The 24,176-nt window shown below is 48.6% G+C and overlaps 1 protein-coding gene across 1 annotated transcript in view; it reads right to left on the reverse strand.

The window, feature by feature from the left end:
* CBFA2T2 (CBFA2/RUNX1 partner transcriptional co-repressor 2) overlaps window positions 1-24,176 on the reverse strand; it is a gene marked incomplete at its 3' end in the record, with an annotated part of 68,640 nt that overhangs the window by 12,973 nt on the left and 31,491 nt on the right. The window contains exon 2 of the mRNA XM_084271417.1: window positions 1,633-1,776. Within this exon, the coding sequence (XP_084127543.1) occupies window positions 1,633-1,776 (144 nt within the window). The remainder of the gene's footprint in view (window positions 1-1,632; window positions 1,777-24,176) is intronic.

Here is a 24,176-nt window from a genome sequence, read left to right on the forward strand (position 1 = left end):
GGCGCAGCCCCCGTAACCGCTCTCTGCGTTTTTAGGCTTCCCCTGCCTGACTCCCCTGCAAACGGCGTTACCGCAGTTACTGGCAGTTATCTGATCCTCTGCATCGCCAGGATCTGCTCCACCACAGACCACAGCCTGGCTGGGACCTCTGTTTCCAGGTGAGAAGAGAGTGATGAAGCAAATGAGGTGGCAGTACAGAGCAGGGCGGGGATTACAGCTGTGAGGAAAGGAGGATGCTGAATTCCTGGGAGCACAAAAGTCATCATCTAGGGCTGCTCTGCCCAATTCTGCTTTAGATCCTCAGTACTCAGAAGCTTTCCCAGTTTCTCCAACCCTTTTGTTACTGATCCACAGGCAGGTACAGCCTTCCTCCAGCGTGTTCCTCCTCACCTGCCCTAGCCATGGGTTTTACAGCACAGGGAACATACCCACTAATGCTGACAAAGACCTTTTGGTGCAAATGAAAAGTAAAAACCAAGAATAAACTTCACCACGGGTCTCAACTCTCCTATCTTTTGGAAAAGAAGCAATTAAGTCATCTGCAATCAGCAGACTCGGGCTCCTCGGCCCTGAACAGCGTGCCAAGCAGCCTCATTGAAAAAATTAATTTCTGTCACTTTGCTAATGGTCTTTTTCTGCCTGAGCACAAGGAGAACCATTAAAAACCCCTTGGTGCATAAAGACGGGGACAGCGTGTCTGGCGGGGTAACCCGGCGATTAGCACCACACAGCGTCACACAGCACATCAGCCTGTGTGCTGGGAGAGGCTGGGCTGGCAATCTCTGACATCCACTGGAACTGTGAGATAGCCCAGACACCACTGTGGCCAGCAAAGCGACACAGAGCCAGCCACAGAGCTGCTCCATGCAGGGAAAGGAGATGAGGAGAGGCTGGAAGATACATACATGCCATGTGCAGGAGTCAGATAACTCCGTATCCAACAAAGGAAAGCAGCTTTGCTCCAGAATGATGTGTTTTTAAAAGACATTAAATGGCTTAAATGGTGGCTAGGGGAGGAAAATAAAAGGGTCTGTGCTCTTTCTAGGCTGTGCATCCATCCTGTCCACAGTCACCTCCGTGTGACACCCTGCTAGAAGCAGCGGGTGCAAGGCTGCGCTGCAGCGGGCCAGGATTGTAAAGGGAAGATGGAGAAGAGAGAAGCTGGACAGCAAGGAATTTCCAAGGCTCAGAAATTAAAAAAAAAGAAGACGACTTTCTAATCTCAGCTGCAGAAATGCTGCCTGCAGAGTGAGATACAGCAGAAGGGAATTAACTCCTCCAAAAGATAGAGTGCAAAGCCTGGCTCTTGGCTTGTTTGAAGCTGACCTGATAAGAGACTTCAATTTCTTAAGGAGTTTACGGCACAAATCAAGGCTGCACCTGCAAGGAGAAGGACTCAAGGCAGCACTGGGAGTAAGGTAGGAGCAGGGGGGGTAGGGGGGGATTACAGACCCTGCTCGCATACGTAGTAGGACAGCAGGAAAGCCCCAGTCCCCCCTCCCTTACAGCCCTGCTAACGCTTGCCGTGCTGGCAAACAGCCCTGGCCAACATCCCTGGTGCCTTCTACAAGCAGAATCTTCCCTCCAGCCTAGAGCAGCTCCCAGGGAAAAGCTGAGTTACTGGGATCTTACGTGCAGTTGGGGTGAAGGACACTGGCCGGGGGCCACCAGGGTTCACGGGGGGCAGCGGTGGCATGTTGGGAGGAGAAGACCTGGACTGTATCTTCACTTCCACGGGCGATCCGGGCATCACTGGCACCCTCTTCTCACCAGCAACTGTACAGAGAGAAGGTGGGAACACTTAGCAACAGTCATGGACAAACATCTCCCCGCCCAGCGTGTGAAGTACAGTTACAATGGTAAAGATGGAAATGTGTGTGTGTGGGGAGGAAGTCACCCAAGGCCCCCACTTAGCTCTTCATGGCCCTGCGCTGCCACAGGGAAGGGCCAGGGTACAGCCTGAGCAGGCAGGCACTGGGGTGTAGTGGGTGTCCCGAGATGTTGCTGGGCAGGCTCAGGATGCCCACATTCACCATCCCAGCCTCTCAACTGCATCTTCTCACCCATCGTGCCTGAAGATGCTCCCTCAAAGTATTTCTACCTATTTGCTTTGCTCTCCCTGCTGCTTAAGATCCCCTCAGACACCCTCAGACACCTCACTGGCATGCACAGAGTGGCACAGGTGAGGGGTGCCCAGGCTGTGCCTCCAGCCCTGTTCCCCAACCACCACAAACACACTCTGAAGCAACAACTCCAGCACATGGCACTCTGACCCGCTTCACACGTTCACTTTTTAAATGAACCCCCACAAATTAAACAGTCTCAGGTCTCCTGTCCCTTGCAACAGGGCAGTCCTTGCCCCGCAGCACAGCTTCTCTGCAGCCTTGCACACACACCCCACATCCTCCGTGCTGCCCGGCCCTGAGACGGCTTCTCCACAGGGATCGCCAGCTCGGAGCCGTGCAATGGGCAGCACAGATTTCTGGGGGGATGCCAGCCGGCTGCGTGGGGAGCTGTAAGGCTGAGCTACACACACAGGTTCCAATAGTGCCTAAACAGAGCAGGCGGCCTACGGGGAGTTGTAATACACAACTCAGTCTTGGGCTGCTTTTAAGCTCTTTGTCTGCGGAGACACCTCATGGGGAGCTGTGTAGATGGCTCCGACTTGAGTTGTGTTGTAAACAGACTGAAGCGGGCACTTCACAAAACCTGAAAAACTTGTATGGAGCCTTGCTAAGCCTTGGCTTCCTTCCACAAACATATGTCCTGAGTCCCAATCAAACCACTACTCAAACTGTTTGACAAGCCCTAAGGGTCCGCATTTGGTTTCGATGGGCCAAGACAATGGGAATATGCAAGAGATAGGGCCGGAGGTGTCAGGCCCAGCCCTGCATCCTGTCACACACATCAGCAAAATGAACCAAATAAAAGCCCTGGCATTCGAGCTAATATTGGGAGCCGTTCCTCCAACCTTAGGAGGAGACCCTTCCCCCTTAGCCGGGCGGCTGGCTGAGGTAATGTATTGGGAACCCTTACCTGAGAGACGGGGTAAGTGGCTATTTGATATGTTTTAAGTGTGTCGTTTTGAGTGACTAACGTATGGGTAATATTTTGTGTGCTTGTGAGCTGTGATCCTATGTTTTAGGGAAGCCACATGGTTGTAATAAGAGTATTTTGTAGATCTTTGTGATCGTAGGGAAGCTAATTGCCTACGGCAAGTGTAACCGTGGGGTTTGTGACTGTTGTAGATCATTTTATTGTGTGCTGTGTTGGCAGCAGAGTATTTTGTGGATCTTTGTGATTGTAATATTTTGTGTGCTTGTGAGCTGTGATCCTATGTTTTAGGGAAGCCACAGTGGTTGTAGTAAGAGTATTTTGTGGATCTTTTGTGATTGTAATCAGTGTGGTCATACTTCCAAACTGCAATAGTGAATTCCCCATTGTATCCAACAATAACCTGCAAGTGACGTACTGAATCTGCATTCTGGTTTTTTTTAAAATAAATTACTATTAATTCTATTTTAAAAACCTGTGGTTCAGTGTCTTTCCGTCACATTAATTGGCGTAGTCGGCAGGATACAATGGAGGAACTTTTGCAGAAACATGGTTGTAGACCCTCTCTCCTGGATAAGGCAAAGGAAAAGTCAGGAGACAGTGTTGGAGTTTGTGAAAAAGACGTACGGTTAGGTACGCAGTGAGTGCGGGGCCCGGATCCGCGGGTCATTGTGTTTATAATTGGGGTTTTCATAACCATTGTTAAGCTTTGTGTGTGCAAGAAGTTTTTGTGCCCCGGTACCGTGTGTTGGAGAGGTTTGTGTGAGAGGTTTTCTTTTGTTTTGTTTTGTTTTTGAGTGAACAAGCCAGTCTGACTGCGGGCGAGTGCTGATCCTCCACGAGGAGAGCAGCTGGGGACGGACAAAGTGAATGGCAGATTTAAACTCTTAGTGTAAGGGAAATGAGTTTTGAACCAGGTGTTGTTTCCTGGTGCTCTGTATGCGGATCTAAGGATTTTTGTGTATCTGTAAACTGTTATTTGTATGTTCTGTATGTAAGCAGGACGTTGTGATGCAATTTGGAAGCAATCTTTGGTGTGATGAATGAGAGGAAGATTGGTCTGATTGGGATGGCGGTTTTGGTTCGAGCCAGCTTGAGCAAGTGGTGTGTATGGATTTGAAAAGCGATAAAAATCGGTGGTGTATGGGAGGAGGACTGTTAAGAGAGCTTTTAGGTCTCCCGACCAGGGTCAGGAACGGGTCTTTGCCTGTTTTGTGAACAATGTGGTTTGTGTATGATGTTGCCCTTTGAGTTGTGTAACGTAACTGTGTAACTACAGTGTGACCTCCTGAGAGTGAATAGGGGGAAACTTGGATACTAAGGTGTGGCCCTCTCAGGATGTATTGCCCCTGTGAAGTTTGTACCTAATTATAGGATGGCCGCCCCTAAGGCAGTCAATATCTAATGATGTCTCTTCCCTGGCCCAGGGGATAGGTAAGACAATCTTGAGATGCACTGATCTCGTCCCTTACCCCAGGGACAGGATTGGGTGAACAACTGCTAGCTCCTTTAAATTATCTGGGCTGGCTGAATCAGTGCAAAAAGGCTGTGTGTATACAAGCCATGTATGAGCGTGGGAGACAGGGTGTTCCCCTTGCTGCTCCAATTGACCCCACCCGCCTTAAACCATTGATTAGGGGTCTCCCGGATGCCTTGAAAAACTATATGCAAACCCTAAAGGAAAAGATTGCACAGACAATTGACTGTAATGCTCACAACCCAAACCAGCTACAGCCTGTTTTAAAGTGGGGGGAGCTATTACAAGAAATGGTGATTTACGGCAGAGAGATGGGCTGGTTAGAAGAGGGTCTAAATTTGCAGCGCCGGGTCCGCCAAGCACGGTTTTCGAGAGAAATAATCCCCACCCTCCTCGACAAACCAATCTCCATTTCAAATCTCAGCGCAATGAGCTGTGAAAAAAGGCGTTAGCATTAGGGATACCCCGGGCGGCGCTAGATGGGCAATCCACAGAGATTATTCGCACACCGATAAATTTATCGGAACGGCCTATCAGCAAGGCCTTAGAATCTGTGATACCACCAAAATGCAGGAAAAAAAAAAAAAATCTTCTGTGTCTCCTAGCCCTTACTCAGCCCTGAGGGAGGATCTGATCGATTTAAAGAAAAACTAGGAAGCACGGGGGAAATTTCAGGCCAACCCACTCATGTAATATCCAATGTAGAATGGCCTAACCAGCGTATTGATCCACAGTTTATTTTAGCCACTGGGCCCAGGCGAATGCCTGTAAATATTCTGATAGATAGTGGAACTGGAATAAGTGTTATCACTGAAAGAACAGCCAAAAAGTTAGGACTTGCCCCTACTGCTAAGAAAATAAATATAATAGGAGTAACTGGAATCCCTGAAACCAGATCAATTAGTATGGTATGTGTTTGGCTTCTAAGAGAAAACCTAATGACGAAAATAGAGGTGGTCATTCGTTCATACAAAAATAACATGCTAGGATTTGATGGAAACGTTTGGAAACTGTCTTCTGGACAGTGTGGAGCTTTGTATCCCCACCGTGGGTACTCAAGGCACCCATTCATACTATAGTTCCCCTCTATGTCCAGTATGTAAATTGTGCAGGGGTGGCAGCTGACAATCGACTGTAGGAAGCTGAAGAGTAACTCACAGCTGCCAGTCCTTACATTGCTGAATTTGTTACCCAAGTCCAAGCTAAATATCATGCATGGATGTCCACTCTGGATATTTAGGATATGTTTTTTTTTAAATTATTACTCTTCAAAAGAAGGATAAACCTTAATTTGTGTTCACTTGGGAAGGGAGTACAATATAGCTTTAATGGACTTCCCTGAAGATTCAAACACTCCTCCAACTGCCCAAAGTACACTGGCAAGAACATTAATGGAAATAGAAGTCCCAGGTGGGATAAGCATGTATCAATATATTGGTGATATCCTCACAAATGGATTATGCCAGATTTCTAACCAATTCACTGTCGAGCGTATATACGGTCGAGAAGCTCTCTTTTTGCAATTGCAGGACTGCTCCAGTAGATGGATGAGGGACAACTGAGAAGACACGGGGTGGAGGCCTCATAAGTGTCAACAAGAGATTGAGAAACTACAACCTTGAAGCCCAGCTGGAAGTTTTGGTCTTCTTATTTTGGTTTCATCTGTTTGTTTACCTGTTTATATATATATATATATTTGTTTTGAGTTTTATTTTGTATTTGTTTTCTCTTTCTTTTTATTTTCTCTCTTTTTTTTTTTAAGTAGCATACTTGTTTTTACACAAGTTTTATATTATGGCTATAATTGTAAAAATAATTATAATTTCTACGATAACATTAGGCAACAGTGAACAATCTAGTATATGGGATAGACAGGTGCGAGCTTTTAAAAAACATGATGATGGTTCTCTTATTATAAATCACGCTGACCTGTCTGCCTTTACCACATACCCCTACTCAAGGGATCCCCATAACAGCTTTCCCTGTGGACCTGGGTAAAAATCTAGATTGGCTCTGGAACCAAAATAAGTTTATAATCTGGGGACAATTTAAATAGAAGTGGTTGTTTAACAATACATTAAATTGAACCTCCTTTTGGAGCCTAAATTGTTCCTATGCCCCCCTTTGCTGAGACAATAGGACTTTGGGATGCAGAGGCAAACAGCCACGATCCCTAAACCAGCCATGTTACAAACACCCTTGGGCGAATACACGACATGGGGATGAACCATACTGGGGAAAGCGTTTGGTCCTGAGGTATGTGGAACCAGTAAATACACAGTGGTGTTTTGAATTTCCTCCAACACCTAGCAATTCATGTACCTGGTTTGATGTGATGCAAGGACCACCTGCCAATTGTTTATGGTCTCAAGCCCATGAGGAGAGGAGAGATGACAGCAGGGATTGCTATCCCTGGCAGTCTCGACAAAGGGTTTTAGCAACACCTTTGTGGAATTACACAAATATTATAAGCTGTACCACTGGTGGGGACCTAAAAAACAGTTGGTTGTGGCTGATCCCTTCATTACGGCATCTAGTCAGTGCCGCCTGCTTGTGTCAGAATTACTCAAAGCCATACCCACCAGCAATGAGGTGTGATAGTAGCACAAGCTATAAAAATTTAGAACATACTAAGAAATCCCTCTGTCAAGTCCCTCAAACTATGGGCAATTGTGATGAGTCCCCTATATATGCTCCACGACAATTAACTTGGGTATGTTCAGATGGGACGATTACAGATATGTTAAACCCTCTTAATCCCGGTTTGCAGTGTACCTTTGGAATACCATCATTATGTCCATCTTTTTACTCTGAGAAGTTCATTTTCCCAGGGTTGTGGCATTCCCATACCAAACGGACTACAGACACGTCTGGATGGACTGTATCTCAGAAGCTGGCAGTATGGGCTGAAGGATTCTTTGGATTAGGAATAGGTCATTTTAGGACCAGAATTATGTTGTCCAATTTAACTGCACAAGTGGAAGCCTTAGCAGCCCTTACTAATGAAAATTTTGATTTGCTCAATGAACAAGTACAAGCCGTCTCGAAAGTTGCACTTCAAAACCGGCTTGTGCTAGATATGATACTACTTAAAGAACAAGGGGTATGTGGACTCTTGAAAGCAAACCATGAGCAGGAAGAATGCTGTGTTACAATCCCTAATGTGTCACTACCCCTTCGAGAAAACCTCCAGGAGATGAAGAAGATAGCTGAAGTCACACATGAACTGCAAGAACAAATAAAGGACACTTGGTTGGGAAATATTTTTGGTAGAATAGGATGGGTATTTTCGGGGTGGATTACTAACCTGTTGCAAACCTTAATTGTTATTATAATTTGCATTATTATAGTAAGTATTGCTATCAGTTGTATCAAAAGAATCATGGTAAAATCCATCTCTCATGTAAGGGTTCACTTAAAAAACGAGGAATATGTAGCTCTGCTAAAGTATGCAGATGAAACCCATGCATCTGCCAATAATAACATATAAGTGGTTGAATTGTGACTCAGGTCACGGGGTGGAATGTAAGGCTGAGCTACACACACAGGTTCCAATAGTGCCTAAACAGAGCAGGCGGCCTACGGGGAGTTGTAATACACAACTCAGTCTTGGGCTGCTTTTAAGCTCTTTGTCTGCGGAGACACCTCATGGGGAGCTGTGTAGATGGCTCCGACTTGAGTTGTGTTGTAAACAGACTGAAGCGGGCACTTCACAAAACCTGAAAAACTTGTATGGAGCCTTGCTAAGCCTTGGCTTCCTTCCACAAACATATGTCCTGAGTCCCAATCAAACCACTACTCAAACTGTTTGACAAGCCCTAAGGGTCCGCATTTGGTTTCGATGGGCCAAGACAATGGGAATATGCAAGAGATAGGGCCGGAGGTGTCAGGCCCAGCCCTGCATCCTGTCACACACATCAGCAAAATGAACCAAATAAAAGCCCTGGCATTCGAGCTAATATTGGGAGCCGTTCCTCCAACCTTAGGAGGAGACCCTTCCCCCTTAGCCGGGCGGCTGGCTGAGGTAATGTATTGGGAACCCTTACCTGAGAGACGGGGTAAGTGGCTATTTGATATGTTTTAAGTGTGTCGTTTTGAGTGACTAACGTATGGGTAATATTTTGTGTGCTTGTGAGCTGTGATCCTATGTTTTAGGGAAGCCACATGGTTGTAATAAGAGTATTTTGTAGATCTTTGTGATCGTAGGGAAGCTAATTGCCTACGGCAAGTGTAACCGTGGGGTTTGTGACTGTTGTAGATCATTTTATTGTGTGCTGTGTTGGCAGCAGAGTATTTTGTGGATCTTTGTGATTGTAATATTTTGTGTGCTTGTGAGCTGTGATCCTATGTTTTAGGGAAGCCACAGTGGTTGTAGTAAGAGTATTTTGTGGATCTTTTGTGATTGTAATCAGTGTGGTCATACTTCCAAACTGCAATAGTGAATTCCCCATTGTATCCAACAATAACCTGCAAGTGACGTACTGAATCTGCATTCTGGTTTTTTTAAAATAAATTACTATTAATTCTATTTTAAAAACCTGTGGTTCAGTGTCTTTCTGTCACAGGAGCGTCAGGGCAATGTGGGCAGCAGCCATGCCAGTAAGTGACTGAAATAGCCACAGGGGTGTAAAAATGAGCCAACGAAGCCTATTCGCATCCTCTCTCCCATGGGAGTCTCTAGTGGCTCATACAGCACCAGCTCACACCGCAGCTTCATTTTCAGCCTCTGAAGGGCTCTCCTGAGAAGCCAAGCTCTGGTGAGATGTCCCAGCTCAGCCCAACAGTGTGGCCACACTCCTGACCCTGGTGTGGCTGAAATCAGCCTCAAGAGGCATCCTTGGGGACAAAAATGAGAAAAAAGGAGGAAACATGCTTACACAAGCCGTAGAGGGCTCAGGGGATATTTTTCAGGGGTTAGTTTTCTTAAAACCAGACTGCCCAGCAGACCAAGCCTCAGCATCTCCAAAAACACAGCTCCCACAGGAGCCACCACAGTACCCCAGGGGTGCCCCATGTCACGCTGCTGGCAGTGTCAGGTCACGATGCTGAACGATGCACTGTGAGGGAAGCTGTCCCTCTGAGACCTCTGTCACTGCTCCAGCTCCTCAAGCCGCTACTCGCCTCGCTTGATTAACTCCCTAACGAGTTGTGACCACGCTCCAGCATGTCCCCACCAAGGAACACAGACAGGCTCCCAGCGCACCCATCTGCAGCCCATCTCAGGGGCAAAGGGGTGTGCAGACACCCATCTTGCACCTCTCACCACACTTTGGGCTGGTGAGTTTGCTCAGTGGGTTTTGGCAAGCGGAGAAGCCTGCTGAAGGTTCAGGGGGCAGCCAAGGGTGCTGCTTCAGATACCAGAGCTCAGCCAGGAGCAACACTGCTTGGGGAGGCAGATGGAAAGGGCTCCCCACACATCCCCTTCAAGGGGGCACAGCCAAAAAACCAACACGTGCACAGGGACTCTGTGCCACCCAGGATCAGTCCTGATGCTTCTCTAAGCTGCAGAGGAAAAGGTGCTGAAGCGCACGCTGTGGTCCAACTAACTCTGAGTACAAACCACTTTGTAACCCAGAGTTTTCACAGCTACTCATCAGCTGTCAGAAATTCAGCTGGGAAGTTCTGGCACACCGACACCGCGCTCCCGGAGCGCAGGGGAGCACCAAACCCAGGGCAAACTTTATGCACAGAGACTGCAAAACCTTCTGACACCAAACCCACCGCTCTGGGGAACAGAGATGATGTGAGCTGCCTCCCCAAGCCCTGCATGCTGCTGCCTGGAATCTGCTCCCACAGCCACCAGCACCTGCTCTGCCACTGCGCCACGCACGAGCCAGCTCGTTTATTTTCCTCATCATTAGTGCCAACAGGGTAACAAAGAAAGTGCATTATTCCTAGTGTTATTTGGGGGGTTTTGCTGTTTGCAGAAGGGAGAGCAGAGCTGGAAAGCCATGTGGTGGGGCTGGGGTTGCTAAAAAACCTGTGCCCACCATACCTCTGTGGCAGAAATTTGTGTGTGTCTGTATCTAAACCTGCTTCCAAAAGGGAAAAAAAATAATAATTTAGGTTTTGCTTTCACAAGCAAAGTGAAGACCCACCAAACGTGCTATTAATTAACAGATAACAGTAATATTAACATAAAATTGCCAACTGCTCTTCACATTCATTTGGTCCGACCTGCCCATGGTTTCACAGTGACATACAGAGTCTGCGTCACGCCATGTCACAACTACACACTCAGATGGAACAGCAACACACAGATGTAGGACTAGGACGTCATCCATACACATTGGTACCTATTCCAGCAGGAAGGAGCAGGAAGGAACCCCCCTGCCTTTCCTCATAAATACATACAGCCAAATAGTCAGCGAGCAGGATTTGTGCGTGAAGTTTGGGGTGTTTCTACCACAAAAAACGTCTGAGTTCCCTCACCCAGGCTGGGGAGGGAAACATTGCTAAACAAGCCAAATTCTTCAATCAAAACAGCACTAATTGTGCCCATCCACTGTGCGGTGCCAGCTGCTCAATGGCCATCGGGGGACAGGAACAGGTTTGCTCAGAACACGGGAATATCTGCAAAACCATCAGCTCGTGCCCAAGAACCACAACCTGTTGGCACATCAGCCAGGGACAGAGACACAAAATGTGGCTCTTGCCCTTCTCTGCAAGCTCCTTGCCCACCTCTACGCCTGGCTGGCTGCAGGCAGGGCAAGGGGAGCATCATGTCACAACCTCCTCCTGGCTAGCCCTGTCCTACCCACTCCCCAAATAAAAACACGCCGCCACCCCCTGTCCCATTCTATCTTCTTTGCCCCCTCCCCATGAAACCCCCTTCCCCAGGCGCAGACAGATGTTGCCACGCTCAGAAGAGAAACCCGGCGTGAAACCAATCCTTACGGTTTCTCTTCTTTCCTCCTAAAATGCTCCGAGGGCACACTAAGAAAGCAGAACTAATTTGGTTAGTTTACAGGGTGAAGAGAGAGGAAAAAAAGTCAGAGGGAATTTATAACCCCAAAATCAAACCAGCTACTACTGCATGAGACACCAAAACCAAAGCCCACGAGAAGCCAACACCTTCTCCAAGCTCACTCTGGTAGATGTGAAGCAAACAGGGTTGTTAAATTTAAAAGCTTCCTGCTAATGACCTGGGGCATCTATAAATGCAGATAAAAACCATCTTTCTAAAATTCCTCATTTTTAGTTTAAACACATCCATTTAATGAGAATCATGTGAGCAAAGCAGACCACAAGCAAGGACTTGAGTCAGCCTTGAGCTGACCCGGGTCTAAAAATGAGCCAGCGAGCTGGTCCCTGGAGAAGCGTCGCCTTCCCTGTCTCTTTCTTCCGCATTTCACTGCTCAGAAATATTTACTGGCTCACCAAGGGCAACGTTCCTGTGCTGCCTCCAGATGCACAGAGAAGATGTTGAGATGCTCCTCAAAACGCCTGCAAGTTGCTCTGCCCTATCAGTCACCTGAAACCATGCTAAGGAGTCAAATGCTGTAATAGGTCTTTGGATGATGCTCTCAGAGGAGCAGTTCCTGTCAATGCCCGAACATGCCAAGCACTAGGGCAGGATACCTGCCTAAACTGGGAACACTGGGTCGCTTCCCTTCACACACACCTCCTCCTGAACTCCACCTGGACTCAGCAACATTTGCAGATGATATTTTTCAAGCAGTGCCTGTAGGACACAGAACTGACGTGTTTATGGCACAACACTCACGCTGTCAAGCTGCCAAACGTCAAAACTTCACAGCAACACACACTCAACTCTACACCCAGGACCTACAAAGGCCATGCAGCCACCCAGCTGGGTGGGAGAGCTGATTTCCTGGCCTGGAATGCACCATTTCACATGAGAAGACAACTCACTCTGAGTAGAATGAAACCCCATCACAGGGATCCTGTTTCAAGTCTTGGCTTGAGGCAAGAATTCCATCTTCTCCAAAGCTGATGGAGCCTGAAGACCAGATTTCGCAGCCATCGGAGCTGCACGTTTCAGCTGCTGCAGAGCTGCTGCCAGGCTGAGGACAGCTGAGGCACCTATCAGTTTCTGCTCCTGCCCTATATATTCATGTGTCCCATTTAAACAGCCCAGGTGTGCAAGAGGCTAGAAAGCCCCAGAGCTTTGAACCCCCTCAAAACCCTTTGTCCCTCTGCTCTCCAGCAATGCACTAAAAGAGCCCAGCTTTAGGCAGCCCTCCACGGTGACTGGTGGCATGCACCGTATTCCTTCTGCTGGCACAACAAATTAAGAAGGAGCAGATGGTAATCTGAAGTGCAGCTGATGATTGGCCTTTCTGGAGAGGAGAAAGAGCTAAGTGAGGCAGTCAAGAGGACAGCAGACCAGAAGAAAAACTGGAGCCTCAACTGCTCCTCAGGTCTATACTGTGTCTCCTGCACTGCACTGGGGTGGCTTCCCCTCGAGTCCTGGGGGCAGGTTTAGGTGCCACAGGACAAGAGGGACACAGAACTATGTGAGAGTGTCCAGAGGAGGCACTGAGGATGGGGAAGGGCCTGGAGGGGAAGGCTTAAGAGGAGAGGCTGAAATCCCTGGGTTTGTTCAGCCTGGAGAAGAGGAGGCTGAGGGGAGACCTCATGGGGTCTGTGGCTTTCTGATGAGGGGAGTGAAGGGGCAGTGCCGATCTCTCTCCTCTCTTTGGGAACCAGGGACAGAACCCCAGGGAACGGCGTGAAGCTGCACCAGGGGAGGTTTAGGCTGGAGGTTCTGTGATGAGAGGGGATTGGGCACTGGTACAGGCTCCCCAGGGAAGGGGTCACAGCCCCAGTTGGGCTGAGGGCAATGCACTGGGCAATGCGCTGGGCGATGCACTCAGTGCCCTGCTCTGACTGGGACGGACCTGTGTGGAGCCAGGAGTTGGACTCTGGTCCTTGTGGGTCTCTTGCAGCTCAGGAGATGCTGTGTTCTACCAAGGCTCCAGCTCTCCAATGCAGAGACACATTTCAGAGGGGGCAGTCTTGATACCCACTTCAGACAGATTTCATCATACTCATTTTCTTTGAAGAAGTCTTCTGCCCGTGGCATTGAGTACAAAGAGTGAAGTAGCATCCCTGTGGCCAGTAACCGCTGAAGAATGGCTAGCATCTACTCGTGTTGTAAACTGTATAAAGAAGCTGCTTTATTAACCTCTTCATGCCTGGGGGTTTGTGAATAGGCACATAAAAAAATACTGGTAAACTAGGGAGTGTCTCAAATACACTGATATTTAAATTAATCCATAAACACCTCTGCCCATTAGAGAATAAAATAAGTGAAAAAGAAAGAAAACCACTGAATGAGGAAAAACAGATGCTACCATCCCCCCAAAAGCAAGATAAGGAACCAGAAAAGAGAGCCAGGAGTAATGCCCAGAGTCTCCTCCCCATCCGCCTTCTAAAGTTCAAAGCACAGTTCCGACAGGCAGCAGAATAATGTCAGGATGGGAGGTGTATATATTTTAAGAAAAGGGGATTGTGACCCTGCCTCACATCCTCACTGGGCCCACGACTCCCAGGTTACATGTGCCATGTGCACGGTGGCATTTCGAAGAGGTGACAGGCGGCTGTGAAGTGCTCAGGCTGGTGGTGCTCTGCCCCACAGGATGATGCTCAGGAGATGATGCTCTGCCATGGCAGAGCCACAAGCTCAGGGAGAGCAGGGGAAGAGCGACTGAGCCACTGCGACAGCGCCGAGAATGTGGAGGATGCTTTGTACAAGCTTACAGCATAGTGTCTGCATGGGCACAACTTAACTCCACCCAGCAACCTCCATGAGTGAGCACACAGAGCATGGGCAGGCTCTTAAACCCCGCAGTCAGCTCAGGGCAGTCAAGCCTCTCCTCCTCCCTCATGGGAACTGGATTTAAAACCTGTGTCTGGAGCTGGAGGGCACCTACAGCATGAACATCAGGGTGTCAGAGCCATTCTTGATGCAGGTGTAGGATTCCCCTCAATTCACTGTCACACAAATTCAGAAGGAAGGAGGAACCTGCCTGGCCTGGGAGTGATGCTGTACATCCCATCTGTAAATAGGCTGCATGGAGTCTAAACTGCTTCTCACAGACCTGTCTGGCAGGCTCAAGTACTCCAGCTTTCTCTGGAAGTCAAGGCATGAAACTTAGTGGAAGAAATAAGAGAAAACCCATGCTAAACATGAGACAGCGCTCCATAGCCACAGGTATACACAGAGAAAGGCTTGCTTCTCCCTTCTGCCATTAGCAGGACAGAGAGAACACACCCAAAGTCAGACCCTGTCAACAAAGCATTGATCACTATGTGGTTAGATTGGAAGTCTGTAAATTAAGTTTTGGGTTTAGTTCATAGAACCCTAGACTAGTCTGGGCTGGAAGGGACCTTAAAGCCCCCCCAGCACCACCCCTGCCATGGGCAGGGACACCCTCACTACCCAGGGTGCCCAGAGCCCCATCCAACATGACCGGCAACACTGGTGGTTCAGAGCAGTGGTTCAGAGTCTCACAAAGAAAAGCATGCAATGGCTTCATACCGAAAGAGGAGGTTTAATCAGAGCAGATGTTTTTTGCTTTCCCTCAGAGCAGACAGAATATGCTCAGAACCTAAAAAGCCACTCCTTGCCCCAAAAAGTTAAGAGCCCAACATTCATGCCTGCCTCCGGATAGCATGGGACTGGAGAATCATCCCAGTAGCAGCAACCAAGGTTAAGTCAGGCAGGAGAAATTCTTTGGTCACCCAAGAGCTGGGTCCAAGCTTGTTCTGGAGCCAAGAGACAGACAGACACCCCCAGAGGCAATTCAGCCCATCTCAAAATGTGGCCAGGGAGACAAGCCACACTCCAGATGCACCTCCCCTTCCACCGGCCCTCCCACCCCAGATGACCACTTGGATTAGAGGTATGAATTGTAGATGGCCTACAAGTCAGCAAGACAAACCCTTCCTAGAGACAGTCCTTGGAACCAGAGGCTTGTTTCCCCACCATTTATGTGGGTGAGCACCTCCAGTTTAAGAGAAAGCAAGGCAAAGCTTGTTAAATGGGTTAGAAGAGAACGTGACACAGGAAAGCAAAAGGAAGGGCGCACGGCAGTGCCCTTTCCACCAGCTGGCAGGTCCCAGCCTGTGGGCCAGGAGAGCTGCTGTAAGATAACTACCTCAATATATTGTCCTGGAGAGAAAGCCAGGGAAAGGGCCCAACCCCATCCATCGCAGCCCCAACGCATCCGCGCTGAGAAGGACACGCTGCAGTTGGCTGGCGTCGCAGGGTTCCCTGTTGATAGTCTGAATGCAAACGAGAGGCAGCATCAGTGTAACCTGACCTGATAATGTAAATAGGGTGAAATGAAATATGGTTCGCCACCTCCCCAGCTCTGGCGAATGTTTATTTTGAATAACATGCTTATCTGCTCCAACTGCTCACCATCTGTTTTCAGTCTCCACCAAGCTAATATTTTTCACATTTAGGAACTGAGAAATGGGAAGAATTACATTTAAATTTTATTAACATCTTTCCTCCGCTCTAAGGTTGCTGTTCCCTCCCCTTGACGGCTCTAAGCCATCTGTAGAGCACCTTTGCTGTTCTCCAAGGCATGCAGATGAGAGGTTATCTACATGCAAAGCAAGAGGATCATTACTTAGACTTCCAGAACGTGCCATTTACTGCTACTCCACTGCAATCCCTCCATCACCTGCTTCCCGACAGCCTCCCCCAAGCTCAAACCAAAAATCACATCAAGGAAGGAAGAGCCAATATTTTATCTTTTTGCAGCATTGCTGCATCAAGAAACAATGAAGGGGAAAGGCTGGAGATAAGCATAAGGGAAAAAGGATAATTGGGCTTGCCCCAGTTTGGTGGGGAGGGAGATGTTAAGAGGTTTGAGTCAATACAACATTTCTGTACAAACACTGGCTTCTATTTGCATGCAGGGTGGTTGCCACAGGTCCCACTTTGCCCAAGTCAATAAAAGATAATTTACAACCAGGCCTGGGAGACACAAGTGTGTCACTTAAAAGAGGTCAGCAGCAAATGTTGATCAGCTGAGGTCCTTCTCCATCCTTCTCCTTCCCCACCCAAGCACAGAGTTGGCTAAGATGATACTATAGCATCTGCTGCAGTTGGTAACTTATGTTACCGTATGGATACTTCCTCCACGAAATGCAATCAGCCTATTTTTACCCTGTTTAGCTTGGGTTTATAGCACATCCAGGCTCCTGAGCTGTAAGATGCTGTGGGAGTGGAGAGGACTCGGCACCTCGCAGGAGAGCCTCGCAACTCACAGGAGGGAGCTGCTGAGCCTGGGATAGGCATTTTATAAATCAAAAATAAATGCCTGTATCTCCATTGCCATCTATTCCTCTCCCACACACAGCTGTTTCACTTTAAATCTCAATTCAATGTGAAACTCAGATAGAAGAACTTGAAAGAGCAAAGTATGTTATCGCTCGCAACCAGTCCAGAAAGCAGTTAATAAGGGAAATAAGATTAATAATTTATTCCTGAAAGCAGACTGCAGATCTTTATCTGTCCTGCCCTGCAGTGATTTTTATAAAACCCTATTAATCCTCCTGACTCTACAAACTCAGGGTAGCACAGGTTGGATTTCACAGGAGGTCTCTCCTGCCTGCTCTGCCCCTGCCTCAGGCACACAAACCCACTGGCACAGCATCCTTGCCTCCTTAGCTCTGGCCTCCTCTCAGTGCACAGACTCATCCCAGGGCCAGCAGCACAAACCCATGGCTGTGGGATTCACCCCACAGACTACCACCTCCAACAGCCCAGTGTGGGGCATACGTTGGGACCCCCAAATTCTGGTTGTCATGCTTCTACAAGGACAGAAACCACTTGGTGTGCTAGCCCCCATCCTCCTGCTCTCTGTTCCACAGAGCAGCAAGGGAGTAGATGCTCCAAGCACAACAGCTGCCCTAAAACCCACTGACACATGGCACGGTAGCTACCTGGGAGCTGCTGCTGTTATCAACACACCACCTTCCCACATCATAAGTGCCCATGCAGGTAAGTTGGGGGGGGCAGAGTTTACCTCTTGACATCCCTGCCAACAGCTTTTGTTCATCAGCTGTCTCCAAGGGATGCAGTGAGCACCATCAGGGAGACAACCCAGCACAGGGAACCATCCCCATCCTCACTGACGGCTTGCTATGACCCCAGAGACAGTCACCCCAAAGGGAGGAATATACTCCCGGAAAATACTGCAGCAGAATATATTCCTGGAAGCCAAAGCCTTCAAAAGCAGACAGTTTTAGGATGGGACACACTTTGGGGCTCAGGGGAATGCTCCTCCCTCTCCAAAACCACCTCCTCTGCTAGGGTTATAACCTGGGACGTGGGCAGGGGCTGCGGCAGGGCAGCTGTGTTCAAGCAGAGCCAGAGATGCTCACTAGTTCATTTGATTAGTTACTACTAAAGTATTTTGGTAATTTTTCATTAGCTCATCGTTCCATTTCGAAAAAAAAAGCCTTGATTCTGTAATTTATTGTAAAAAAATATAAAAATCCCCCCCTCCTATCACAGTATTAAGCAATATTTACTCCTCCACACTATTTACTTATTAGGCTAAAGCACTCCAAATGAAAAATGGAAGCAGTTACAGATATCAAACAGGCAATTATCACAATCATGGAAAAATTAGTTCTTAAAAGTCTCAGCCTGCTGCACTGCTCTCCAAATCCTCTGACTCCAGGCGAAACGATGGTGGCGGGAGCAAACTTTCCAGATGGGAACATCTGTCTCTCATTTGCTGCAGGGAAGAAAACACCAGGAAGATTAACGGCTCCCAAGTCCGGTGGAGCCCAGACACAACACATACAGAAGGGATACCATTTAGAGAGAGACTTGGAGCAACAGCTTGGTATCAAAGATCTTACTTTTTTCTTTTCATTATTATTTTTTGGGGCACGGGGAAATGTTGGGTCAAGAACAAAAAGAGCTTGGGTTTCACTTGTAGTAAATGCTGTGAATAGTGAAAGTAAGAATTGAGTTAACCAAGCCTCTAGGAATGATATCGAGGACTTTCACCGTTTCAGCTACTTTTAAAGTTATGAAAAGTTGTTTAAGAAGTTGGTGTTAAGGGGTCACCACTGCAAAGGTCTGAAACTGCTCCCTGCTCAGAGCAGCAAGGCCATGGGTGGGGTGATTCGCCCCTCTGGGGTCTGGAGACCATGGAGGTGGTAAACACCTGGTAAACACCAGGTTTACTCCAGAGAGTAAAAAGCGAGCCAAGGGAAACTCATGGCTGAAGGAAACATTAGCCCAGCCTGCCCTGACAATGTGAGCACCCAGAGTCCATTGCTCTTAGTCCTGCTCACTAAGTGCTGCTGCAGCTGAGGGACCACGTGAGCGAGGGCAGGCAGGTGCAGTACCCAGACTCCATCCCCTCCAGCCACCAAGCTCACCCAAATCAAAGCACAGGACACTAATGCTCATTCATGTGAGACTTGCATGCTCTGCATGTGAAGACCAAAGCCACCAGCCCTGCCACTGCCCCACACCCAGCATCACCATATCACAGCCTTCCTCCCTGTAATCAATGCTCCTCAGCAGCACTCTTTGCTTGCAGAGGTACCTGAAACAGCAACTCACAAGCCCTGCAGTTAGCAGCCTAGATCTTGGTATCCATGCAGTACCCATCACTCATAGCCAGTGTAACCCCTCTCTGGGAGAGCACCAGCCTGCTGTGCAGGTAACAGCATCCAGTGCTGTTAATTTGGAAACAGGACCCAAGCTTTGAAGAAAAAAAAAAAAACCAGATGCCACCACTTTGAAAAGTTTTGTGCAAAGCACTGGTTTTAAACAAAAGTTGTGCTCAACTCCATCAAGGTGTAAAGAAAATACTGTCAAGAGGAATCCCACACGCTGTACAGAACGACCCAGCACTGTAATTTGGGGAACACAAACCTGTTTTCCTTCCTGGCTCAGCCTAAACTCCGTAGAGGGAGTAAAGCTGGAACTCCTCTACCTGTAAAATTGTGGGTGCCCCAAAAGGGACAAAGTGCAGTGACACAAACTTTAACTTTTGAAAGCATTTTCCACCTTCCCAGAGGCTCTGGGACAGCCTTTAGGGCATGATTTTATCTCACACTCATAAATCCTTTTAAAACTTGGACTGTTGTCCATTGAAAATGCAGCTCCACCCTGCTCCTGCTCTCCAGATGAAACACATCCACACTAAGCTCCATTTTGCTACCTCCCTCTCCAACCCTGCAGTGTCGGGAAAGAGGCGGCAGAGCCCGGGGAGTGGTGTTTAATTGGCATCCTCATATTGCTAATTAGCTCTGAGGGGCTTTCCGCAGCTCGGGATGGTCAACAGAAACACACCCAGTGATTTAAATGGGGTTTGGAGCAGCAGAGGTGCTGGAGCAGACTCCAGGGAATGACCCCAATGCAGCTGGGGGGACCCAGGCCACCACTACAGCTCCCCATGAAGGAGCCAGCACAGGGCCACCACCACTGCAGCTGTCATTGGGCTTCTCTGGTCGGAGGTATGGGTCTGGAGGAGCCTCAGGGAGGATGTAGGGTTGTATCACCCAAGGAAAATGTTCCCAGAGGGTTTTGGCTGCTGGGCAGCTTCTCAGCAGCACAGCCTATCCAAGAGCCTCTTCAAGGAGGCAAGACATCAGCGGTGCTCGGAGCTTAAAATCCATCAGCAAGACCACAACAGGAGATTTAAGCCCCAAACTCGTCTCACCACCGCTCAACAAACTCCACTTGAGAGCCTAGGACCCTGTGCCTCCTCAGCTGGTGCACTTTATTCTTTAGCAAAACAGTTCAGAAAGGGGGAATCCACACAAACCCCACTCAAGCAGCACTGAGATTCCGCAGCCCCGATCCCCTCACAGCCGGCTGAGCCGAAGAGCCGCCAGCGCCGCGCACGCAGCGAGGCCACAGCTCCAGCACTGCAGCAGCGCTCAGAGATGCAGCTCCCTTCTCCATGCTGGGCTGCTGTAAAACACCTCAGCAAGCTCCATGAGTCTGGCATTCCCAGGGCTTCCCCAAGGGAGCCACGTTTCCCACCTAAGCCCCTTCCCCAGGTGGTTATTTGCTGGGTCCTGCAGCTTCTGTGCTGAGCCTGGCTCATGGCTGGAAGCTGGGGATACAAAAGCAATGGTCTTTTCTGAGACATCAGGCTAGTGACCTGCTTTTTCACTGCTTGTTTTCTATCCCTGCTCTTAGTTTCAATGGGAAAAATCAAGTTGTGGAAGAGGAGGCAATTTTCTAGCCTATTCTGTAAGAAATTTAGCAGATCTTGGAGAAAGATGCTGGTTCTGGGTCAGCACAGTGGACCTCTGTGCTCAAAGCCTTCCCAACAGAGGTCCCTCTCTGCAGGACAAGCCTTGCCTGCTCAGCAGCAATCGTTCAGGGAGCACCCCATAAGAAAAGTATCACCTCAAGCAGGGGCCGTTTCAGCTCCTGATGCATTTTTAAGCCCTGACTCCAAGCAGTTAAACAAGGGTGCCAAGCCTTGTGCCACAGCACTGGAGGAGCTCAGATCCCAATGCTGCATCTCCTGGGGCTTCGCAGCCCACCCATCACTGCGCCTCTGATCCCTGCTAGGAACCAGTTTGGTCACACACAGCACTAGTTCCTACTGGGATGTGTACAGGTTGTTCTGTTTGCACAGAAGCTCCCACAGATCGGTAAGAGGATCTTTTGGACCAAGAGGTGCCCCAGACCCAAGGCTCTGTGCTGCAGACTGGCAGTTCAACCCCCATCTGCCCTCCAGCACGCCACAGGACCAGGATGCTTTGGGATTGACGCTGCAGGTTTCCGGCTGCCCTGCAGAGCCCACATGAACCAGGGAGGGCACCAAGCAACACCACCACCCACTCCCACGGTGGCCAGAGCTAGCAGGGGCTCTGCTACCCGGGCAGCACCCTGTGGGGCAGCAGGAAGGGCACCCACACGTGATGAGTGGGGCTGTTGGAAAGCTGCTGACAGCAAGGCTTACTCGAGTTGTGTGTCGGCAGAGAGTGCCAGAACACTTCAACCCCAGCAGCAGGAGGAAAACACAGGCCTCCCTCAGGAGAGACAGCCCTTGTCCATATAAGCTTGTTTTTCACCCGAGCATCCCCGAGATCAGACTGTGCTTTCAGAGAGATCCTGCCTCTCCGGATGTGACAGACACGACCCTTGTTCGTGACTTGGGTAACTCCTCAGTCCTGCATTACTCCATCTGAATGGAGAGGTGAGTACATACAGCAACTGAAGATTTAAGAACTTCAAACCTCATTATGAAAGATGTACAGGAGGAGGTTTAAGTCAGAAGCTTTGAAATACACCCATCTCCCAGTCCTCCCGCTTCCAAAGCCCTCCTGCTTGATGACGTGGTTCCCATCACTATAAATCAACCTAAAAAACCATCACTGACCTCAGAAAATAGCTGGTACTGAGCAAACCTGGATTTCTTACAGCATCACCAATGCTGCTGAGCATGTGGGGATCAGAGGCCAGTGAGCATTGGTCCAGCAGACCTGGTGCCTAAAGGCTGAGGGTATCCAGTGAGTAGAAAACACATGAATTAAGATTAAAAAGTCTACGTGTAAAAGACAAACCCAAAGTACCAGCACCAACAGTCTGAACACCACTCCCAGTAACTGGTGAATAATGACCCTTAACAGAAGCAAGGCCATTTCTCAGGATCAAAGATGTCAAGGCAGACCACCACATTTAATCCATAGCAACCAGTTGGACCACAGAGAGGCACAAATAATACCAATGACACAAAGTTATTACCAAAAGCCTAAGTTTTAACTAGAAACACCAACCCACTTGTAAAGCATAGAACGGGTAAGTGTCCTGACCACCTGGAGAATGCTGTGGCCCAGAAGCCCCCAGTTCAGGTGAAAACAATGGTCAATTCTGCAAAAACAAAATCCAACCCAAACCAGAACAAAACCCAGATGAAGCTGTCAAGGAAGGACATAGAAAAACATTCCCTCTTGTGTCCTGAACTTGTATTGTTTGCTCCCCACGTATCAAACAGAGCCCAACTGGGAGTCTCCCTTCTCTGTCCAGAGGCTAAAGAGCAGGAGTGCCATCAAACTTTATCCAAAGCTGGGCAAGTTGTCCAAAAAATTAAGGAGAAAAATGGAAAAGACTTGGGAGGTCTTTTCATCCCCATTAATTAAAACTTCCTACAAGTGCCACAGTGCAAACTGAGGAGCACGAGTGTTCCTCACCCCAGCAGCTCTGCCACAGCAGCCTTCACCCTGTCACTGACAGTGCTGCACACACAAACACCCACCTTGCTACCCCGTGGATGAAGCCAAGGTAGACAAGGCTGGCCAGCCACACGTAACTCAGGCTGGGTCTCTGTGGAGGGCACATCTCGCTGGCTTGGGCGCTAAGTACATGAACTGCTGCCCAGATACCAGTCACTCCCGACCAATGACACACGTAGGAGCCCTGCCAGGATGACAATTCTGCCTCTTAAAAACACTCCTCACCTCACTACACAAACCACTCTTCCCCTTTGCCCTGAACTCCATCAGCACCTGGAAAGCTTTTCTGATCCCATGAAGCTGGAAGCACAGGAACAAGGTATTTTGGGATGGCTTTTGGAGCCTGACAGTGTAGATAGGCACCAGCACACTTTTAGGAGTGGGGCTGGAGCACCATGAGTGGGCATCTCCTGCAGAGCCTAGGCATGGAGAGATGGGGACAAGCAAGCAGGAGAGCTGTTAAAACTCACTACTTCTTGGTCATTTCAGAAAATGTCCCCAGCAGAGCATGGACACAGAGCAATAACCTTTTCTGCTGTGCCTCTTTCCTCTCTCTCATTGGCATAAGAGGTTGAGATATGCCATGGGTAACCTCTGGAGATTCAGCAATACACAGGGACCAGAGAGAGAGTGAAGGTGTTGGCTCAGATGCTGATGCACACACTTCCAAACCATCTTGTTGTCCCAAACTAGTCACTAGTAACCCACGTTAGCCTGCTCTCCACCACAGGAAAGACAAAGCTGGTTATTAACAAAGAAGCCCAACCATCAGAACTGCAAACCCAGGAAACAGAGAGCCCACCCTGCAAACAGAACACCCCAGGAAAGCCCCAAGTTTGTTTGAAACTGCTGTTTTCCTCCTGCGGTCAGAGCAAAGCCTGTGACATGGTGCCTATAAATTTCCTCTAATGATGCAGCAGCAAGGCAGAGATCCATCTGTGCCCGGGCACAGGTGAGACTCTTCACTATCATGTAAGTGCAGGCTGCCTTTCAATTACACTCACCAGCCCATTAGGCAAATTAGATTTGCATATGAGAGGATAACTAGAAAGTCAAGAAATAGTCCCTGAAGTGAAATACGTTCTATAACCTACACGTCCCTGGGAAGACGTGGACACTAAGTTTGCCATTCAGTCCAGGACTGTGCTTGATGTTCATGTTCTCCAGGTTTCTGCTTCTTACACTGGTGTATTTTCTCTCCATCACACAGAACTGCAGGCAGGCAAAGACATCTGCAGTCCCTCCTCCCTAAAAATACACCCATCTGCACCCCTTGCATCCCCTCCTCCCTAAAAGTACACACATTTCTGCAGGGCTTTGCACCACTTGCAGGTTCTCCTGTGCAATATGTTTGGTAGGAGATAAAAATCTTACTGGCCCCAGGGAATTTAAATTGATTCCAAACAGGTTTTGATAAATCAACTGCTAAACTATGGAA

This window comes from Gallinula chloropus (assembly GCF_964237585.1).
Source record: "Gallinula chloropus genome assembly, chromosome: 16".
Classification (NCBI taxonomy): domain Eukaryota; kingdom Metazoa; phylum Chordata; class Aves; order Gruiformes; family Rallidae; genus Gallinula; species Gallinula chloropus.